Source organism: Notechis scutatus, chromosome 13 (genome assembly GCF_049901735.1).
Source record: "Notechis scutatus isolate UNSWTSFEM ecotype Mainland chromosome 13, rNotScu1.2, whole genome shotgun sequence".
Taxonomy (NCBI): Eukaryota; Metazoa; Chordata; class Lepidosauria; order Squamata; family Elapidae; genus Notechis; species Notechis scutatus.
In genome coordinates this window covers 9,941,404-9,959,925 of record NC_142021.1, presented here as the reverse complement: position 1 = coordinate 9,959,925, position 18,522 = coordinate 9,941,404, and the positions used below count along the sequence as shown (strand labels likewise).

The following is an 18,522-nucleotide window of genomic DNA, read 5'->3' as shown; positions in this document are numbered from 1 at the left end:
TAGGTATAATATCAGAAAAACATGATAAGCAGACTATATTTAATATTGCACGTCTTAATAGCAGCGAGGATTATATTTGCACAGTATTGGAAAAATGAAGAAACACGACAAGACAAAGAGATAATTAGGAAAAGATTAGATGGTGCAGGCTTACGCTGAAGATTAAACAGAAGACACAGAATATTATCAAACGTGGACTTTATTTTACCAGTGTTTGGGGAAAAAAAGGTGATTAATCAAATCTGTATTGTTAAGCAAATTGAATAACCCAGACAACACGATGTTTGTTAAGCACTAACAAAATGTAAACAATAGAAAATAAATAAAATTCCTTAAACAAAAACAGAGAGGGACATTGGAGGTCTTCTACTCCAACCCCCTACAGAAGCAAGAGATCCTAATCCATTCCAGACCAATAGCTGTCCAATCTTTTCTTAAAAACCTCCAGTGATGGAGCGCCCAAAACCTCTGGAATTCCATTGATTCATTGTTCTCACTGTCAGGAAGTTTCTCCTAAGTTCAAGGTTGGACTTACCTCTGAAGAATTTCCACCCATTGTTTCTGGTCATGCCCTCTAGTGCTTTGGAAAAGAAATGCACCCTCTCTTCTCGGTGACAGCCCCCCTCAAGTATTGGAAGATGACGATGGTGTCACCCTTAGCCCTTCTCTTCATTACACAAGACACCCCCAGTTTCCAAAACTATTCATTGTTATGTTTTAGACTCCACCCCCCACAAAAATAATCTTTGTTGCTCTTCTCTGCACTCTTTCTAGAGCCTCAGCGTCTTTTTTTACATATCAAAGACATGATATTAACTCACTTCTAAGTCATCGATGTATAAAACCTGAAGGTTTCCTCTTAGTTCTTTTGTCCTCTGCCTGTGTCTTTTTGCTTCCCTGGTTATCTTCACAACTTTAGAATAGAATAGGATAGAATAGAAATAGAAATAGAAATAGAAATAGAATTAGAATTAGAATAGAATAGAATAGAATAGAATAGAATAGAATAGAATAGAATAGAATAGAATAGAATAGAATAGAATAGAATAAGGGATAGAATAGAATAAGGGATAGAATAGAATAAGGGATAGAATAGAATTAGAATAGAATATAATTAGAATAGAATAGAATAGAATAGAATAGAATAGAATAAGGGATAGAATAGAATAAGGGATAGAATAGAATTAGAATAGAATAGAATAGAGTAGAGTAGAATAAGGGATAGAATAGAATAAGGGATAGAATAGAATGAGAATAGAATAGAATAAGGGATAGAATAAGGGATAGAATAGAATAAGGGATAGTATAGAATAGAATAAGGGATAGAATAGAATAGAATAGAATAGAATAGAATAGAATAGAATAGAATAACAGAGTTGGAAGGGACCTTGGAGGTCATATAGTCCAACCCCCTCATCAAGCAGAAGAATCTATCCCATTTCAGGCAAATGGCTGTCCAATCTCTTCTTGAAAGCCTCCAGTGATGGGGCACCCATAACCTCCCAAGGCAAGCCGTTCCGCTGGTCGGTTGTTCTCATCATTGGGAAATTTCTCCTTAGTTCTACAGTAGTAGGTTGCTTCTCTCCTTGATTAGTTTTCAGTCATTTCTTCTTATCCTGCCTCCTGGAGCTTTGGAGAATAGCTTGACTCCCTCTTCTTTGGGGCAGCCCCTCAAATATAGGAAGACTGCTCTCATGTCTCCCCTAGTCCTCCTTTTTATCCAACTAGACATACCCAATTCTGCAACCGTTCTTCGTATGTTTTAGCCTCCAGTCCCCTAATCATCTTTGTTGCTCTTCTCTGCCCTCTTTCCTAGAGTCTCAACATCCTTTTTTACACCGTGGCGACCAAAACTGGATGCAGTATTCTAAGTCTGGCTTTACCAAGGCCTTATAAAGTATCCCTCTGTTTATGCAGCCTAGAACTGTATTGACTTTTTTTTTGGCAGCTGCTGCACATGGCTGGCTCATATTTAAATGGTTGTCCACTAGGACTCACAGTCACCACATATACCGAACCTGTGCATTTTTGTTTTTCTTACCTCAGTGTAGAACCTTCCTTTTTCCACCACTAGAATTTCATTCTTCAATTCTGAATCTCATTCTTTTGAACTGACTCGTTCTAGGACCCAGAAGAGGAAGCCACTTGTTGGTAATGTGATATAAATAGAATACCCAAATGGGACAAAGTTTGAGGAGAAAGTCTGACATCACTTTGATTTTGCTCTACACTCCATCGGGACAAGGGTGGAGGTGTGTATCCCCGAGGCTGTCAGGTTTTCCTAAGAATGAACAACCTCTCGCCACAAAATCCCTCTCTCTGTTTGCCCCAGAGAAGAAATATTTGAAATCTTTACTCTCCAAGGCACCTTCTTCTCTCTTTCTCTCTTTTTTTTTGGGTGTGTGTGAAAGCAAGCCAAATTCCATTTCCACCCAGTGACATCTGAAAGCAAATCTAAAAAGGCAAAACTGTTAGCGAAAGTTGGAGAAGAGAAGCTTGCATCTACAATCATCCCCAGTTTATTCACTATTTTTTCCCCCGTATTCATTATTCCTCTTCCTTTTTTCCCCCCTTTTCTTTCTGGAATGGATTTATCTGACACAGAAGAACTCCACGTTTTGAAACCTTAATTCTTAGACCTCAGGGAAGAGTTGGATTTCGTTTCCTTTTTTTTTTTTCCCCTTCCCACAAAAAACCAATCGACAGAATGGTCTTGTTGTATGGATGATTAGAAGACACCCTTTTGAAAGAAAAAAAAGACCAGATGATGATGGAAAACTGGAAGTTTTATTATTATTGATATTATGAATACCGTGACCTGAGATTTCGTCCCAGCGTCGTTTTTTTCTGGTTTGCAACAGGATCATGGCAAATTGTCTGGTGAAGCTTTGCTATCTCTTTTTGTGGATTTTATTTCAGGTAATGATCTCAAAAACCTGTGGCATTTATTATTCTCCCCCTCCTCTTTTGGAAATGTTTACTGCTCTGAATCCTATTCACGTATCTGTTATATATTTTTTAACGTGCAGGTTTACAGGACTCGTACTTGGCCACAAAAAAACCCTGGTAAGGAATCTTTGCTATCTCGAAACTTTGAAAACCTTTACGATTGCTGCATCCTTCTCCTTTGATTTCCCCATCTCTCACAAAAGCATGCTTAGATATATTGTTGAGGAACATCAAATGCAACAAGAAATAGCACTGAGAAGGTTGTTGGGTCTCAGCAAGACAGGGGCTTTGTTTTTAGGGCTTGAAAGTCAGTATAGGAGGAATTTGGAAGTTCTCAAGAAGGTCTCCAAAAACAGGGATGTGCTGGCAGTGCTAATCTACCGGGCGCTGTGAGTTCAACTCTCCGCAGAACCACAGTGTAAGTTAGGCAACTCTGCAAAGATTGGACAGTAAGCAACTGTCCTAACACAAGAAAAATGAAGGAACCATTAATGCTAGCAAACAAATCCCAGAATCCATTTTAAAGCAGGAATTGTGAACTGGTACCTTTTCAGGTGTGCCTGAACTGTACCTGCCTTTTCTGTCTCACAATGAGATCCATCTTTGGTGCCTGGCCAAACAATTTTGGCACCATGGAGATATTTTTAAATTTTCTATCCTGGATCCCAATGCTAAATTACCAAGTATTAATATTTTTAAAGGTTTTTCTTTCAAATTCAAGCTTTAAACTGACTTGTCTGAAAGTCTGCTTCCTCTTGTTATCTCGGTTTGATTTTTGCAATAAATAAAAGGGAATGCGGGTTTATTAAAATGATTTATTTTGGGGCCAATTCAACCGTTAGGTAATGTGAGCTTCTAATTTTGAGATTGGATGATGTTAGAGTCCAGTAATACTGAATTTTCTCATGAAAATTACTAGCCTTTTTCTCCCTGTCCTAATTTCTCTAAACCAAGAATGATTATTTTTGTTCACGATAAGCACTTACAAGATGTTGAAGTAGCTTTTATGGCAGTGGAGGCTAAAACATAAAAAGAATGGTTACAGGAACTGGGCCTGGCTAGTTTAATGAAAAGAAGGACTAGGGGAGACATGATAGCAATGTTCTAATATTTGAGGGGCTGCCACAAAGAAGAGAGGGGTCAACCTATTCCCCAAAGCACCTGAAGGCTGGCCTAAAGTAACGGATGGAAACTAATACAGGAGAGAAGCAACTTAGGACTAAGGAGAAATTTCCTGACAGTGAGAACAATTAACCAGTGGAACAGCTTGCCTCCAGAAGTTGTAAATGCTCCAACACTGGGAGTTTTTAAGAAGAGATTGGACAGCCATTTGTCTGAAATGGTCTAGGGTTTCCTGCTTAAGCAGGGGGTTGGACTAGAAGACCTCCAAGATCCCTTCCAACTCTGCTATTCTGTTGTTTTACTCCCTTCCTAAGCATAAAGCTACCTTGGTGTTTAATTCTAAAATGGAGAAACTAATGGTCCCTACACCTATTTTAATTGCAAGAGGATCTGTCTCACCATTTCACTTCCTACCTCATAGGCACCAGCCTCCATAAATTACAGGAAGGGGCCCAATCATCAGAGAAAATAAAATTATGGTTTTTAAGAGCTTGGAGATTCACATTTTTACAAGCTTTCTGGAATGCTTTGGCAGCACACTTTCATGGCTCCATTGCTGTTGCTACTTGCTTACAAGGTTTTTTTTTTCTTTTTCTTTCCCCCTTTTAATCCACAACCATATATTTTTTTTAGCAAGCTTTCTATCCTTGTCCACGCTTCCTTCTGAGTTGCCAGGAAGTGAGCAAGCCATAAAGCCAAAATTTAAGGAGAATCTATTACATAGGCCAATCGTTTCAGGAGCATGCTAAAAATATTCATGGCAAGAAGCCGACTGTTTTTAGGCAAAGTTGAGGAACCTGTAGCAAACTGGATAGTGCTGGACTCTGACTCCTATTAGCCCCAGCCAGGATGTTCAAGGGTGGGGGATGATGGGTGCTACCGCCCTCCTCCTTGTTCCTGAGAGCAGTGCATTCCGTTATTCTAACCATGCAGGGTTCTTCACTGAACACCTGAGAGCAAAGATTTACTATTTTCTGCTTCTCTTTACCAGCTCAAGATTTCTACCTCACTAGTTGTTGATTTAACACTTGTGTTCTTGAGTGTTTATACTGCACATGGAAGTATTTAGTCAGCTTACATAGCTACTGCTTGTATAATCTCTGCTTCTTAGGGTTGAGTTCTTTCAGTGTTGAGTAGAAGGACTGTAACTTGGTAGCAGAGCAGGAGGAGACAGGGAAGATCTGAACTTCATCCGTTTTTGCCTCCCGTGGCAAAGTCCCCATGTTCAATCCTTACTGTATTCACACATGCGCCTTTGTCCAACCTGATGGTCTCCAAATGTATTGTACTAAGGACCACTTCCATGTTGGTTGGAAATTCTGCATACACAGCTCAGGAGAAGCCTCATTTAGGGTGACTGAAATCACATCTAGCCTTGATTTCAAAACCAGCATCTTTGGCTCGGCGCCTCGCTGCTGTTCTGCCATCAATGCAATGGGGAAAGGAGAGGAAAATGGGGGAACACAGGGGCAATAAATCTGTGTGCTTCAAAGGTAGGAATTAGGGAGGAGGGGGGGAATAGTTGAAGAAAAGCATAGCGGTGTGGAATCCGGTTCGTGCCAAGCTTCTTCAAGGCTGTTTGCCCTGAGTGTGGGATTTCACCAGCCTAAATACCTCAGCATTTTCCAAAACATCTCAGCGATGTTGCTTGACAAAAGATGGGCTGGTCATGGAGGGAGGACTTAGATATTGGAACGCTGCTATCATGTCACCCCCAATCCTTTTCATTATAGCACTAGCAATAGCGCTTAGACTTATATACTGCTTCACAGTACTTTACAGCCCTCTCTGAGCGGTTAACAGAGTCAGCCTCTTACCCCCAATGATCTGGATCCTCATTTTACTGACCTCAGAAGGATGGAAGGCTGAGTCAACCTTGAGCCGGTGAGATTTGAACTGCCGAACTGCTGGCAACAGGCAGTCAGCAGAAGTAGCCTGCAGTACTGCCTTCTAACCACTGTGCCACCATGGCTCATACTAGATATATCCAATTAGCCTCTAGGCCCCCAATCATCTTTGTTGCTTTTTTCTGCACTTTTTCCAGAGTCTCCAACCTTAATTGTCACCTTGCTTTATCCAATGGTTCTTGGAAGGCCAAAGACTTTCAATAATTTTCTGTGTGGGATAGGATATGCTTAGAATCTTCTCAAAAGATACTGTACATCGTATCAGAGTAAAAAACGGAGGAAGGGAGGATACTTTCTCCCATCTTCAGGTCCACGACCCAAGCATTTTTCAATTTAAAGTTTAACTCAAGAAAACCCAAAATAGATCAAAGCAGAGGGGAGGGGAAGACAAACAGAACAATATCGTTTGAGTTCCCACAAAGGGAATGACCTTGGTCCTGCTGTATTTTCTTGATAGGTTTCCGTGTTCTCGCTCAAGCATCGCATTATTGGCCTCTGGAGACTGTAGAAGGAATTCGCGAATTAAAGGACACAGACGGAGGTAGCCTGAAGAAGGATGGTCTCCAAGAATAAGATATGATAACAATAGAAAAGAATATTTGTAGCTCAAGGTTGAACTTTGGGGTCCTTGGTGCTATCAGAGCTTGGAAGTTTTCCTGCAGATGTTTCATGACTCAGCTGGGAAACAAAAAAACCCACCAAGCTCAAAGAGCACCAAGAATTACATAATCTTCTTCCCCTTCCTCCTCCTCCTCCTCCTCTCCCCCCCACAATTCCCACTCGAGCATTGGTGATGTTGCCTAGTTGGGTAATGAAACTGCAAGAAAAACAACTACGCTCAGAGGATTTCACAAGTTATGATTTTTGTGAAAGCCATAGCATCAGAAAATGGAAAAGCAGGGGCTGTGGGAATACCATTTTGCCTTGAGCTGTTGATCCAGTGGAAAAATGAGAATTGGGATTCAACCACTGTTCCTTTCCCCCTTTTCCAGATGTGAAAACTTTCTCTCAGGCTAAAAGAAATGCTTTAGTTTGCTTCATGATAGAAAATGCTGTCGAAGTTGGCTGGTGGAGAGGAAAAAAACAGCAGGGACCATTTAGTTTCCAATTTATGTGTTCTATAGACCTATATGTTGTATTGCATGTAACCGTTTTCCTGTAGATGTATCTTTTAAGTCAGATGGTCCCAAGACTGTTGCTCCATGCAAGCCACTTGGGTTATTTCTGAGCAATCTTGAAATTGGACTGTATGCCTTGTTTTGGCAGTAAAGCTGGACCCCAAAGATGAAGCAGATTTGGTCCATTGTTACCAGAGATTACTCATCCCTGGTTGTGATCTTGCACTCCAAATGGTGCATTTCTCAATCTTTGGGGGAGAGAGCATCCATTGATATTTCTACCCATCCTTGTCATGTCTTTCCATCAAGCATTCATGCCATTCACGCTGCCTTTGTCACTCATCGATCTTTGAACCATCATCAACTTTGCCTGCCATGTTTATCCGTTTTGTGTGGTTGTATTTGGCACCTTCCATGAAGCCAATTCCAGTTCTGTCTCTCTCTCAGTGGCATGCCTTTTTTTTTTTTGGCATTTTCAGCTTGGCTTCCAGACAAGATCCCCGTACGATACTCATGTAATCCTTTTGCTGCAGCAGAACAATTGCAGAATTAGAATTTTGTCAAGAGTATGCAGCAATCCAAACAGCACACAAGTAAATAATTCAGCAGGATTCATTTATAGAAGAAATTTCTTTATACACAATAATATACGGTATGATGCATGTATACAATACCCATGAAGCAGAAGTCAGAACCAGAACTCAGAATCCAGAAATCATAATCACAGAAGCTATATTTATTAAGGAGCTGCTTCTTAGTCACCAAACAGTTCCCATTGGCTTACGTCTTGTTATGGCTATCCCAGCTCATAATTTATTATGTACTGGCAATTTTTTTGTTAGCATAAAGGCTTTAATAGTGACAGACCATGAAACATAAATGGGAGATTCTGAATCTATTAGCAACGATTCCTTCTATTTCAGATGGTTTAAGTGATGGGTACTGATGGTTATGTGGCCATCGTGTTTATTTTTCTACATGCAAACATTTCACACATACTTACTAAACCTGGTTTTCATTTATCAAGGTCCAGCGGACCTTCTTTCCAAGTCAATCTTCAGCTTCAGAGACCTATGTGTAATTTTCTTTTTGTAAGACAGATGTTTCAGGAAGTGTCTTTCCTGTAATATTATTACTGAAGATTGTGGAGGGGGCTGAAGAAAGTTTAAGAAGTTTTAGGATGTATCCAATTCCCAGTGGGTTTTAGATCAGTATTGCTTACATTGGAGATGAAAAATTGTTGTCTCCATTGGAGATGAAGAAATCTCAGTATGTTGTCGAATAGCATCTTCTACGGTATTGGCTCCTAGATTTTTTTTAGTCCAACAACACCCAGAAGACTATTGGATCCCAGATCCTGGTCTCCAGATGTTTCCCAGCTCTTGCTGGAGCAATGTGGTGTCATATGGGGGATTTTAATGCCCAAAAGATATTCAATTGTTAACTTAAAGTCCTTCTACCAAAAATAGGCTTAGATGATACGAACATGGGTAATCTTGAAATCTTTGCTTGGTAGAATCAAGTCTTTAGGAGTTGGAGAACAACCATCTCTCCCACCCACATGAGGAGCTAGTTAAACCAGAATCAGACACCAAGGATTCAGTTGTCTCAAGCCTATGTTCTCCTTGCCTATGTGTGAGATTCTATTTGGGTTCTTTTTTTAAGAATGAACCATTGTTTCTCAAATAGGCCAGTTTAATTTTCCATTTGAGCTAGCTCTTTTCTAGCTATAACCCAGGAAGGTGGAATTTTTGGCACGTTTTGCAATGATGTTGGTTGAGAGACATGATCTGGTTGATTAATATCCGTCTTGCATATATTCATGGTGTTGCTTTTCCATTCCATGTTTGTTTGTTTTCTTTCTTCTCTCATGCAGTGCTAAGATCCCACAGCTTCACTGTGCTTCACTACCATAATTCTACTTTTGTTTATACCAATGATTCTGCCTACTCTAACTTCTCTGCGACCGTAGGTGAGAATTCTACACGACCCTTTTCTATTTGTCAAGCTTGGCCATTCGGCTTAAGGATGTGTTCTCCACGTCATTGTGAAGAGCCTTTTGATCTTAAAATCCAGTTTGGTTGGGAGATAAACTTCTTTTCTTTCTTTAACATGGAGCTAAAAGAAGGTTCGGGGCAGTTCTTAGAGAACAGAAACTAAACAATCCAAGGGAAAGCTACAGAAGATCCTTTGTTTGATGATCTGTTTGATGATCTGGTATTGTCATAGCTGCTGCAGTTCTGGCTTGTCAAAATCCTGTAAAATGAAAAAACACAACCCTTATTTGTTTTGTGTTCCTGATTTATGCTTTAAAGTGATGCACAAGTCAAGCCAGCATGGGTCCTTCAAGAACCTCAGCCTCAAAAAAAAAAAAAAAAAAAAGCCAACTTTGATTTGATTGGAAATAGACCTATATTAATTCAACACCAGAAGTCCACAGTCTTTCATTCTCCTTTCAGCCAGCCTGTTTCTTGTTAGAGACCATGTTTCCTTGTATCTTTCTGCTAAATTTAGGGGAAACCCTGCCCCCTCAATTTGGGAATGGCTTCTCATGAATGGCTGGAAGAAGAAGGATGATTCCTGGTGCCTATGAAGATTCTTAGTCATCCAGGTCGTAGTTGTCTCAAAGGTGCTTCCCCCCGCCCCCCAAAAGGCAACTGGACTGCTTTTTCCTTGAGGAAGAAGTTTTGATACTCATCCAAGAAGCTTCATCAATTCTTCTTCACTTTCATTCAGAACTGGAGGAGCTTCTTGGATGAGAAATGAAACATCTTCTTCAGAATAGAACTGGAAGGGACCTTGGAGGTCTGCTAGTCAAGCAGAAGACCCCATACTATTTCAGACAAGCGGCTGTCCACTCTCTTCCTCCTCCTCCTCCTCCTCCTCACCCTCCCTGCCTCCTCCTCCTCCTCCTCCTCCTCCTCCTCCTCCCCGTTCCTCCTCCTCCTCCCCCTCCCTGCTCCTCCTCCTCCTCCTCCCCATCCCCTCCCTGCTCTCCTCCTCCTCCTCCTCCTCCTCCTCCCCCCGCTCCTCCTCCTCCACCTCTCCTCCTCCTCCTCCTCCTCCTCCTCGGAAAAAAACAGTCCAGTTGCCTTTTGAAAAAAAAACACCTTTGACAGGATTCCTGGTATTGGGTGAGAAAAAAAAAATTACAATTTTTTTCTGGTCATCCTTCTAAGTGGCAGGGCCAACCAGAATATGTTAAAAGCTGTATCTCTCAATGTTTTTCTTCCCCTTTTCTTCCTTAGATATCGTAGAAGGGATTGTAAACAAAGGTGTCTATATCCCAAACATCAAGGGAGCAACCTTTCTCCTTTTTGGAAATTATCAAAATTCTTGCGTTATTAACCAAGAATTCTGTGAGCCTGAAGGTTAGTCAGACTTTATCCCCACCGCCGTGGTTTTGATATACATTCCTATTTTATTTTATTCATTTTATTCTAGCAACGTGACTGGAAAGGGGGGAGGGAAGGGGAAGGGGCAGAAGGACATTTCTCTGAGCTGCATTTTAAGGGAATCGTAAAATCTCTTTCAGGCATTAGCGCTTATGCAAATTGTTGGTACGGGTTTACATCCAAATTATTTGCTTAGGAAATGGCAAAGCAGCCTGCTGAATAAATTATGCATAATTGTTTATGACTGTAACTAACCACGGGCTTAAAATAATGGCCCTAGGATTGGGAATTCCCTAGACAGAGTCCATCAAGAGTTTACAGCTAATGGTTTGGTTTAGCAGTTTCCTCTGTGGATTGTAATCTCTTCCCCTTGGATCTGTCTTAATGTATCATCAAGGCGTTTCCCCTTAGGACTATCTTAGCTTGTTTATGGGCCAAGTTATTAACTTTGCTGGATAAGAACAGGGCTGGCTCTGAGCATGAGATATCTCTAAGGATCTGCATCTATTTGCTTCTGTCAAGATCCAGGCTAACATCCCGTAAATTTGCTTTTAAAGTTAGAATGGCTTTGTTAATCCAGGGTGTTCTTCCCAAGATGACGAAGGAGGGAGTTTTTCTCCAATCAAAACCTTATAATAGAACTTAGCCCTTAGACTTATACACCGCTTCACAGTGCTTTACAGCCCTCTCTAAGCGGTTTACAGAGTCAGCATATTTCCCCCAACGACCTGGGTCTTCATTTTACTCATCTCGGAAGGAGGGAAGGCTGAGTCACCCGTGAGCCTGGTGAGATTCGAACTGCTGGCAGTAGGCGGAAGGAAGGAAGGAAAGGAAGGATGGAAGGAAGGAAGGAAGGAAAGGAAGGAAGGAAGGAAGGAAGGAAGGAAGGAAGGAAGGAAGGAAGGAAGGAAGGAAGGGCAATAGCAATAACACTTAAACTTATATACCCCTTTAAAGTGCTTTTATAGCCTTCTCTAAGTGGTTTACAGAGTCAGCCTCTTGCCCCCAACAATCTGGGTGTGCCAAGCTCACTTAACAAATGTCTCACGTAGCAAGAGAAATGTTGAGTTCACTTGTGGTTGTAAGTCAAGAACTACCTGTATGTATTTCTCTTTCTTTCTTTCTTTCTTTCTTTCTTTCTTTCTTTCTTTCTTTCTTTCTTTCTTTCTTTCTTTCTTTCTTTCTTTCTTTCTTTCTTTCTTTCTTTCTTTCTTTCTTTCTTTCTTTCTTTCTTTCTCTCTCTCTCTCTCTCTCTCTCTCTCTCTCTCTCTCTCTCTCTCTCTCTCTCTCTCTTTCTTTCTTTCTTTCTTTCTTTCTCTTTCTCTCTCTCTCTCTCTCTCCACCCATCCATCCATCCATCCATCCATCCATCCACTTCTCCAGGTCTAAAAAATGCATCTTACAACTCTTGTTCTGTGTCTTTTGTTTCTATTAGGCGTGACTTTTTCCTTTTTCTGGAAGACTCAAGGGTATCAGCTGAAGCCTGTCCCGGCCTATGGGGATCAGGTGCTTTCTAATAGATTTAAAGTCTTCTTCGGTGAACACAAAGGCTCCGTGGAACTCTTCAATCACCACACGTCCAAGAAGTGGGCAGCAAGCTTCATTTCACCAGGTATTCTTCCTCCTAAGATGCATGCATTCACTAGAATAGAATAGATTAAGATTAAGAATTAGAATTAGAATGGAATAAAAATGAATAAGAATAAGAATAGAAAATAGAATAGAATAGAATAGAATAGAATAGAATAGAATATATGGAATGTAATTAGAAGAGAAGAGAGAATAGAATAGAATTAGAATAGAATAGAATAGAATAGAATAGAATTAGAACAGAACAGAACAGAGTAGAGTAGAGTAGAGTAGAGTAGAGTAGAGTAGAGTAGAGTAGAATAGAATAGAATAGCGTAGCGTAGAGTAGAGTAGAGTAGAATAGAATAGAATAGAATAGAATAGAATAGAATAGAATGCAATGCAATGCAATGCAATGCAATGCAATGCAATGCAATGCAATGCAATAGAACAGAATAACAGAATAACCTTGGAGGTCTTCTAGTCCATTCCCCTATTCAGGCAGGAAACCCTATACCAGTGATGGTGAACCTTTTTGGCACTGAGCGCTGGAACCAGAACATGCACGTGCATGCATGCGCTGGAGCACCGGAAACCAGAAGAGCAGCTGGCGATGGTGTGCATGCCCACAAAGAGGGCTATGCATGCCACCTCTGGCACATGTGCTGTAGGTTCGCCCCCACGGCCCTATACCATTTCAGACAAATGGTTGTCCATTCTCTTCTTAAAAGCCTCCACTGATGGAACACCCCAATTTCTGAAGACTAATTGTTGGTTAATTGTTCTCAATTGGTTGATTGTTCTCACTGTCGGGGAAATTCCTCCTTAGTTCTAGGTTGCTTCTCTCCTTGGTTAGTTGCCATCTGTTGCTTCTTGTTCTGGCTTCGGGTGCGTTGGAGAAGAGTTTAAACTCCTCCCTCTTCTTTTGTGGCAGCCCCTGAGATATTGGAAGACTGCTGTCATGTCACTCCTAATCCTTCTTTTCATTAAACTAGACATACCCAATTCCAGCAACTGATCCTTATATATTTTAGTCTCCAGTTCCCCTAATCATCTTTGCTTAAAAACAGTTTAATTAATAGCTAATGATTAGTAGCTATTAATTAATGCAACTCCCAAATCCCCCAGCTCACCATGCTGGTTAGGGAATTCCGGGAAGTAAGTCCGCACATCTTAAAGTTGCCAAGATGGAAACGGCCTCCCGGAATGCAGGTTGTCTTGCAAACCACAGTGTCTCACCCAAGAAATGGTCGTAAGATCAGTGGTGGAATTCTGACCTGAGCTATGATAGATGATCAAAAGCAAATGCATTTATAGGCTAGAAAGTCTTTAACTAACAATAGCGCTTAGATTTATATACCACTTCACAGTGCTTTACAACCCTCTCTAAGCAGTTTACAGAATCAACATATTGGGTCCTCATTTTACCAACCTAGGAAGTCAACCTTGAGCTGGTCAGGATCAAACTCCTGACAGCGGGCAGAGTCATTCTGCAATACTGCATTCTAACCACTGTGCCACCATGGCTCCGGTGAAGTAAGGCCTTGGCAAAGAAAAAGAAAAATAACAACAGAGCTGGAAAATTAAATAGCTTAATTGAAAGTAGGCGGAAATAAATGCACTGACCCGTTTGGAAAACTGCCACATTCATAATCATTTATACGTAATTATCGTTATATATCCATGGAGAACTGAGCAGCCTGATTCAGGAGGCATTAGCAATATTCTTAAAAACAACAAAAAGGAATTGAGCTGTCAAAACTACTCAGGTCACCAGAAACGTTAACGGTGGAAGACAAGAAATCCACTGTCGGTTTCTGCTGCTTATTGTGAGGGTTACATTAAGAGGATCTTGCAAGTCTGAAAGGATGTCTCTCCCCTCTCACCTTTGCAGCCCAAGTAACTAGGGAGGGTCCCGTCTGGGACATTTCCCACCCGCTTATTTCTTCTGCAGATTCAGCTGCCTCTGGTCTGGCCATTGCCCAGTCTTCAGGTCTTCTTCCTCTCTGCCAAGGTCATTCTCACATACTGTTACAATGACGTCACCCATCATAATGGTCTCCTCACCCTTGCGCTTTCCTGAATTCGGTGCCAGTTTGCCATAAACCCTAGGGGGGTGGGGTGGGGGGTGGCAACAGAGAGTGGGAAGACTTGGGAGGAAAGTAGAAGTGTCGGTTGGGACCGTATCGGTTGGAGAAAGCCTCTTAAGCAGTGGTGGTATGCTGCCGGTTCGCACTGGTTCTAGCGATCTGGTAGCGCCAGTCAGTAGTTGGCCCTGCCCACCTGCCCCTGCCCCTTCCTGCCCTATATTTCCTTTGTTTGTGGCTCAGCTAATAGGCGCGGCAGAGAGGATTGCTGCGTCACAGCTGTTTTACTTACCAGTAAGGTAAGTTTTCATGCTTAAAATTGCCTGTTTTAGAACGCTCCTCCCGTGCGCAAAGTGCACGCCTGCAGAACCGGTAGTAAAATATTTTGAATTCCACCACTGCTCTTAAGGCCATTTCTTGGGTGAGAGGCTGTGGTTGCAAGACAACCTGCGTTCCGGGAGGCTGTTTCCAAAACATCTTCTTTGAAACTGATTGGACGATGGGCAGATGTGTCTGAGTGTTCTGGCCAAGGCTTCCCGAGGCAGTAACAACCACACGCTGTTCCCAAAAATCTTGTTTTTATTTCAACGGCTGTGAATTATATGCATTCACAGTCCATAATGAGTCCCAAACAGTTTGTGAACAGTCCAACAGAAGTCTGCCACAGTCTTTCAGGATAAGGCTGATAAGCACCCACCTTTATCTCCCTTGAAATGCTGCCAGTGACTAGATTGCCAATTAGCTGTACAAGGCCAAGTGGAGCATGAAGTCCACACGGAGCCCTAGATTTTAAACCAACCAGAATGAACAAAGTTGCTTCCTGCAAAGGCTCATGTTCCTTTGCTCCTCCTTTATGTCTTATGGGAGGGGCCAATAATCTCCAAGCCTTACTCTTGAGTTGCCCCTTTTATCTTAACTGTTCTTGCCTTCTAGCAGCTCTGCACACATGCATACTGGGAACAGGCTCCCCTGCGTCCTCTGCCTCACTGACGTCAGATTCTGGAGGCTCTGGAGTGCACACATAACTCTCAGATGGTCCTGGCCCCATCTCTGTGTCGGATGCAGATCCCTCATCTGAGCCCTCCCCAGACTCCAGGACTGGCCCATATTCCTCCCCACTGTCCAACTTCGCTGCCAGCTCCTCAGGCTGCCGGTGGACCACAACACAGAGAAAGGGAAAGTTAAACCTAAAGTTTTGGCACACACAAACCTCAGTTCTGGCTTTGCTTTACTGTTATCCACTTGACCTTTCGTAAACTATACCTTTCTTGAGAAATGGAGCCAAGGATCGCTTATTACTGAAGGATACGAGGGGAGAGAGGGCTGAACTCAACATCCATTGTTTTTCAGGTCCCCATTGGACTCACGTCCTGTTTACCTGGAAATCCAAAGAAGGCCTGAAAGTCTACATCAATGGGACTTTGAACAACGCTGATCCCCTTGGGGAAGATTTCTACAACTATGGGGACTCCAATTCCAACTTGCTGATGAGCTCTGAAGGCCGTCAAAGGAAGCGCCACCTCCATGGCTCCTTTGATGAATTCATCATCTGGGAAAGAGTGCTCACCGCCAACGAGATCAAACAGTATTTCACAGCTGCTATCGGTAAGTTTCGCTCCAGCAAGGCTGGAGTTGACTATCTTGTCTCGTTTGAACCTTGAAGGGAATGCTCAAAGTCCTTGGTGATATGACGGGAGGATTTCCACTGAGTCGGGAAACCTTAACAAGATTGTGCAACCGCTGGATAAGATGTTGTGGCAGAGATGGCCTAAAACACCAGATCATTTAATTAATCCTCTCATTTTGTGAGAGAAAATAACCTCATTTAGTATCTAGAGGTTAGTAGAGATGTGTAGCAGAGAGGGTATACAGCAGGTTCTGACCAGTTCTGAAGAACCGGTAGCGGAAATGTTGAGTAGTTTGGAGAACCAGCCAATCCCACCTCTGACTGGCCCTGCCCCCTTCTATTCCCTGCCTCCCATCGAGTCCCAGCTGATTGGCTGGGTCTTCTTTTGTTGCCCTGCCCAGGAGAACGGAGCTGGAAAGCAGGTTAGTGGGGTGGGGAGGGAATGGAGATTTTACATTATCCTTCCCCTGCCATGTCCACCAAGCCATGCCCATGGAACTGGTAGTAAAAAAATTTTTTGAATCCCACCACTGATGTGTAGAGTCTTCTGACATAATCTATACAAAATCAGGTTATTTACCCATCCTTCCTGGTGTATCTAACAGCGTAATTTTATGGCAGAACCTCGCCTTCACACCCCCACCATCTACTCATAGATGAAAAGGCTAGGAGTTTAATTTGGTTTTCCTGAAAACAAATGGTTTATCCTTTTGCTAAACCGTGGTCTCCATTGGGATTGTCATAATAGTCAAAACTTCTTGAGACTAACTGCCTCAAGGAGCCATTTCTCACAAGGAACTAGCCAGCCCAGACATTTACACAAGGCTTTGCATTTTCAGTGGCATTCTCTGGATACCGAAGTGAATTTTTTAAATGACTGTAACCTTGTTGCTTGTATCCTAACAATTTATATTGACTGTTTCCTAGTATGATTTGATTGCTTATTGTACCCTATGACTATTATTAAGTGTTGTATCTTATGATTCTTGACTCTTGACGAATGTATCTTTTCTTTGATGTACATTGAGAGCATTTGCACCAAGACAAATTCCTTGGTCCATTTGTACCAAGACAAATCACACTTGGCCAATAAAGAATTCTATTCTATTCTATTCTATTCTATTCTATTCTATTCTATTCTATTCTAGTCTAGTCTAGTCTAGTCTAGTCTAGTCTAGTCTAGTCTCTCCATTTCTATGTCTTATCCCTTCCAATTTATCTCTTGTATGCCCATCTTCTCTTCCACTAAATCTAGACAACAAAATGAGAATGTAACTTAGCAAGATTTCAAATTAAAACGAATGCTGAGGCAGAGAAGTGTGACCATATTGAGGTTAATTCCTAAAAGCCAAAATTGAGAAGAACTTAATCTACAGGAAAGTACTTCAGGGAGGTGGTATTCCTGAAAATATATTTTTTTTTATCATAGATAGGCTGGTGGTGTCAGCCATCTGTTTGTTCAACCTCAGGGGAGAATGTTAGCTAGTCTCACATTCAGCCGTGCAACTTTTCTTCTGGATAACACCAAATTTTACCCTGGATTATAGCCCCCCCCCCCACTTCCCCAGTTCTCTGTACCTAAGGGGAAAGTCATGGTTAAAGTTTCTCCTTGTGGTTTCTAGGTGACCAGTCTCTGCTTTCTTCAACATCTCCCTGGGGATGGCAAACAACGCCCACACTTCCCGTGGTAGGTGCATAACTTAAATTCTTTCTGTGACATTGCCAGGTTGCTTATGTTAGAGGTGGAAAAAAGTTATATCATTGCAAGATTCCAGCCAGCTGAAATAAGAAGGAGAAAAGTAACCCACAAGTTTTGATGTTCATATAAAGATTAATTTTGAGGTCAAAATCTGTGCCAAATTATGTTTCCCGTTGATGTTGCTCCATTTCTGGATCCATCTATGAATTGCAGGGAGAAAATGCCTCAAAATCGGAACATACTGTGTTCGGTTTGACTTAACCTTTCCATATTTGCATGCTACTTTATCTAAAATGCATAATTTGTACATATTGTAGTGTGGTAGTTAAGGTGATGGACTTGCTCCAAAGACGCCCAGGTTCAGAATTATAGATGGGAGCTGAAAGGAAAATGGAGGCAACTATGGGACGTTGTGAGATTAATACTTTCTTCCAAGCTGCGTCAGTCAGAGAAATGAACTAATTTGACAGTGGAATTTTCTCAAAGGAAAAGTTGTAATAAAAGTTTAGAAATTGGGTTCCCCCAGCATCTGAATGGCATTTTATTCCATTTAAAGTGGAAGCCACCTGTCAAGTTTTATTGATGGCTTGGAAGGCCTGAAGGAATATTTGTAAAATAAACTGAATACAATGAATTATCCAGGAAGTTGAATTTTGGAGGGAGGACAGAACAGATTTCCTGGTCAGCCCAGATCCTGAAAATAAAGATGAACAAAATAAAAATAATTATCTAGTAAATGTACCTTTAGGACAAAGAAGAGGCTCGTTTCCTTGGTCAATGTTAAGTCAGTGCCATTGTTGAAGAAAAAGACATTTTATTTCAACTCATGAAGAGAAGAACCTTTCAGTGCCTTGTTATTTTATGCTTACAGCTTTCCATAAATGCCTACCAATCCATCATCATTAATCTCACAGAGGAAAAACGTAGTGTCCAGGACCCACATGTCATGTTGGACTACCTGAAAAACATTTCAAACAACTTGCCTAATGAATCTCTCACGGCAAATACTGCCTACAATCTTACTGAGGTAATTTTTCTTCATCTCTTAA

At 41.5% G+C, this 18,522-nt stretch overlaps 1 protein-coding gene across 2 annotated transcripts in view; it reads left to right on the top strand.

Annotated features, from left to right (window-relative positions):
* Positions 1–2,227: 2,227 nt before the first annotated feature.
* Positions 2,228–18,522, top strand: part of ADGRD1 (adhesion G protein-coupled receptor D1) — a 139,688-nt gene continuing 123,393 nt past the window's right edge. The window contains exons 1-9 of one of the 2 annotated variants that reach the window (XM_087942962.1): positions 2,740–2,919; positions 3,030–3,066; positions 6,436–6,519; positions 8,973–9,068; positions 10,345–10,467; positions 11,927–12,103; positions 15,498–15,752; positions 17,397–17,461; positions 18,345–18,500. In XM_087942962.1, coding sequence (XP_087799088.1) covers positions 2,866–2,919; positions 3,030–3,066; positions 6,436–6,519; positions 8,973–9,068; positions 10,345–10,467; positions 11,927–12,103; positions 15,498–15,752; positions 17,397–17,461; positions 18,345–18,500 — 1,047 coding nt within the window. In that variant the 5' untranslated portion in view covers positions 2,740–2,865. Of the gene's footprint in view, positions 2,920–3,029; positions 3,067–6,435; positions 6,520–8,972; positions 9,069–10,344; positions 10,468–11,926; positions 12,104–15,497; positions 15,753–17,396; positions 17,462–18,344; positions 18,501–18,522 lie in introns of both variants that reach the window. The other variant, XM_087942963.1, reaches the window with a different exon arrangement.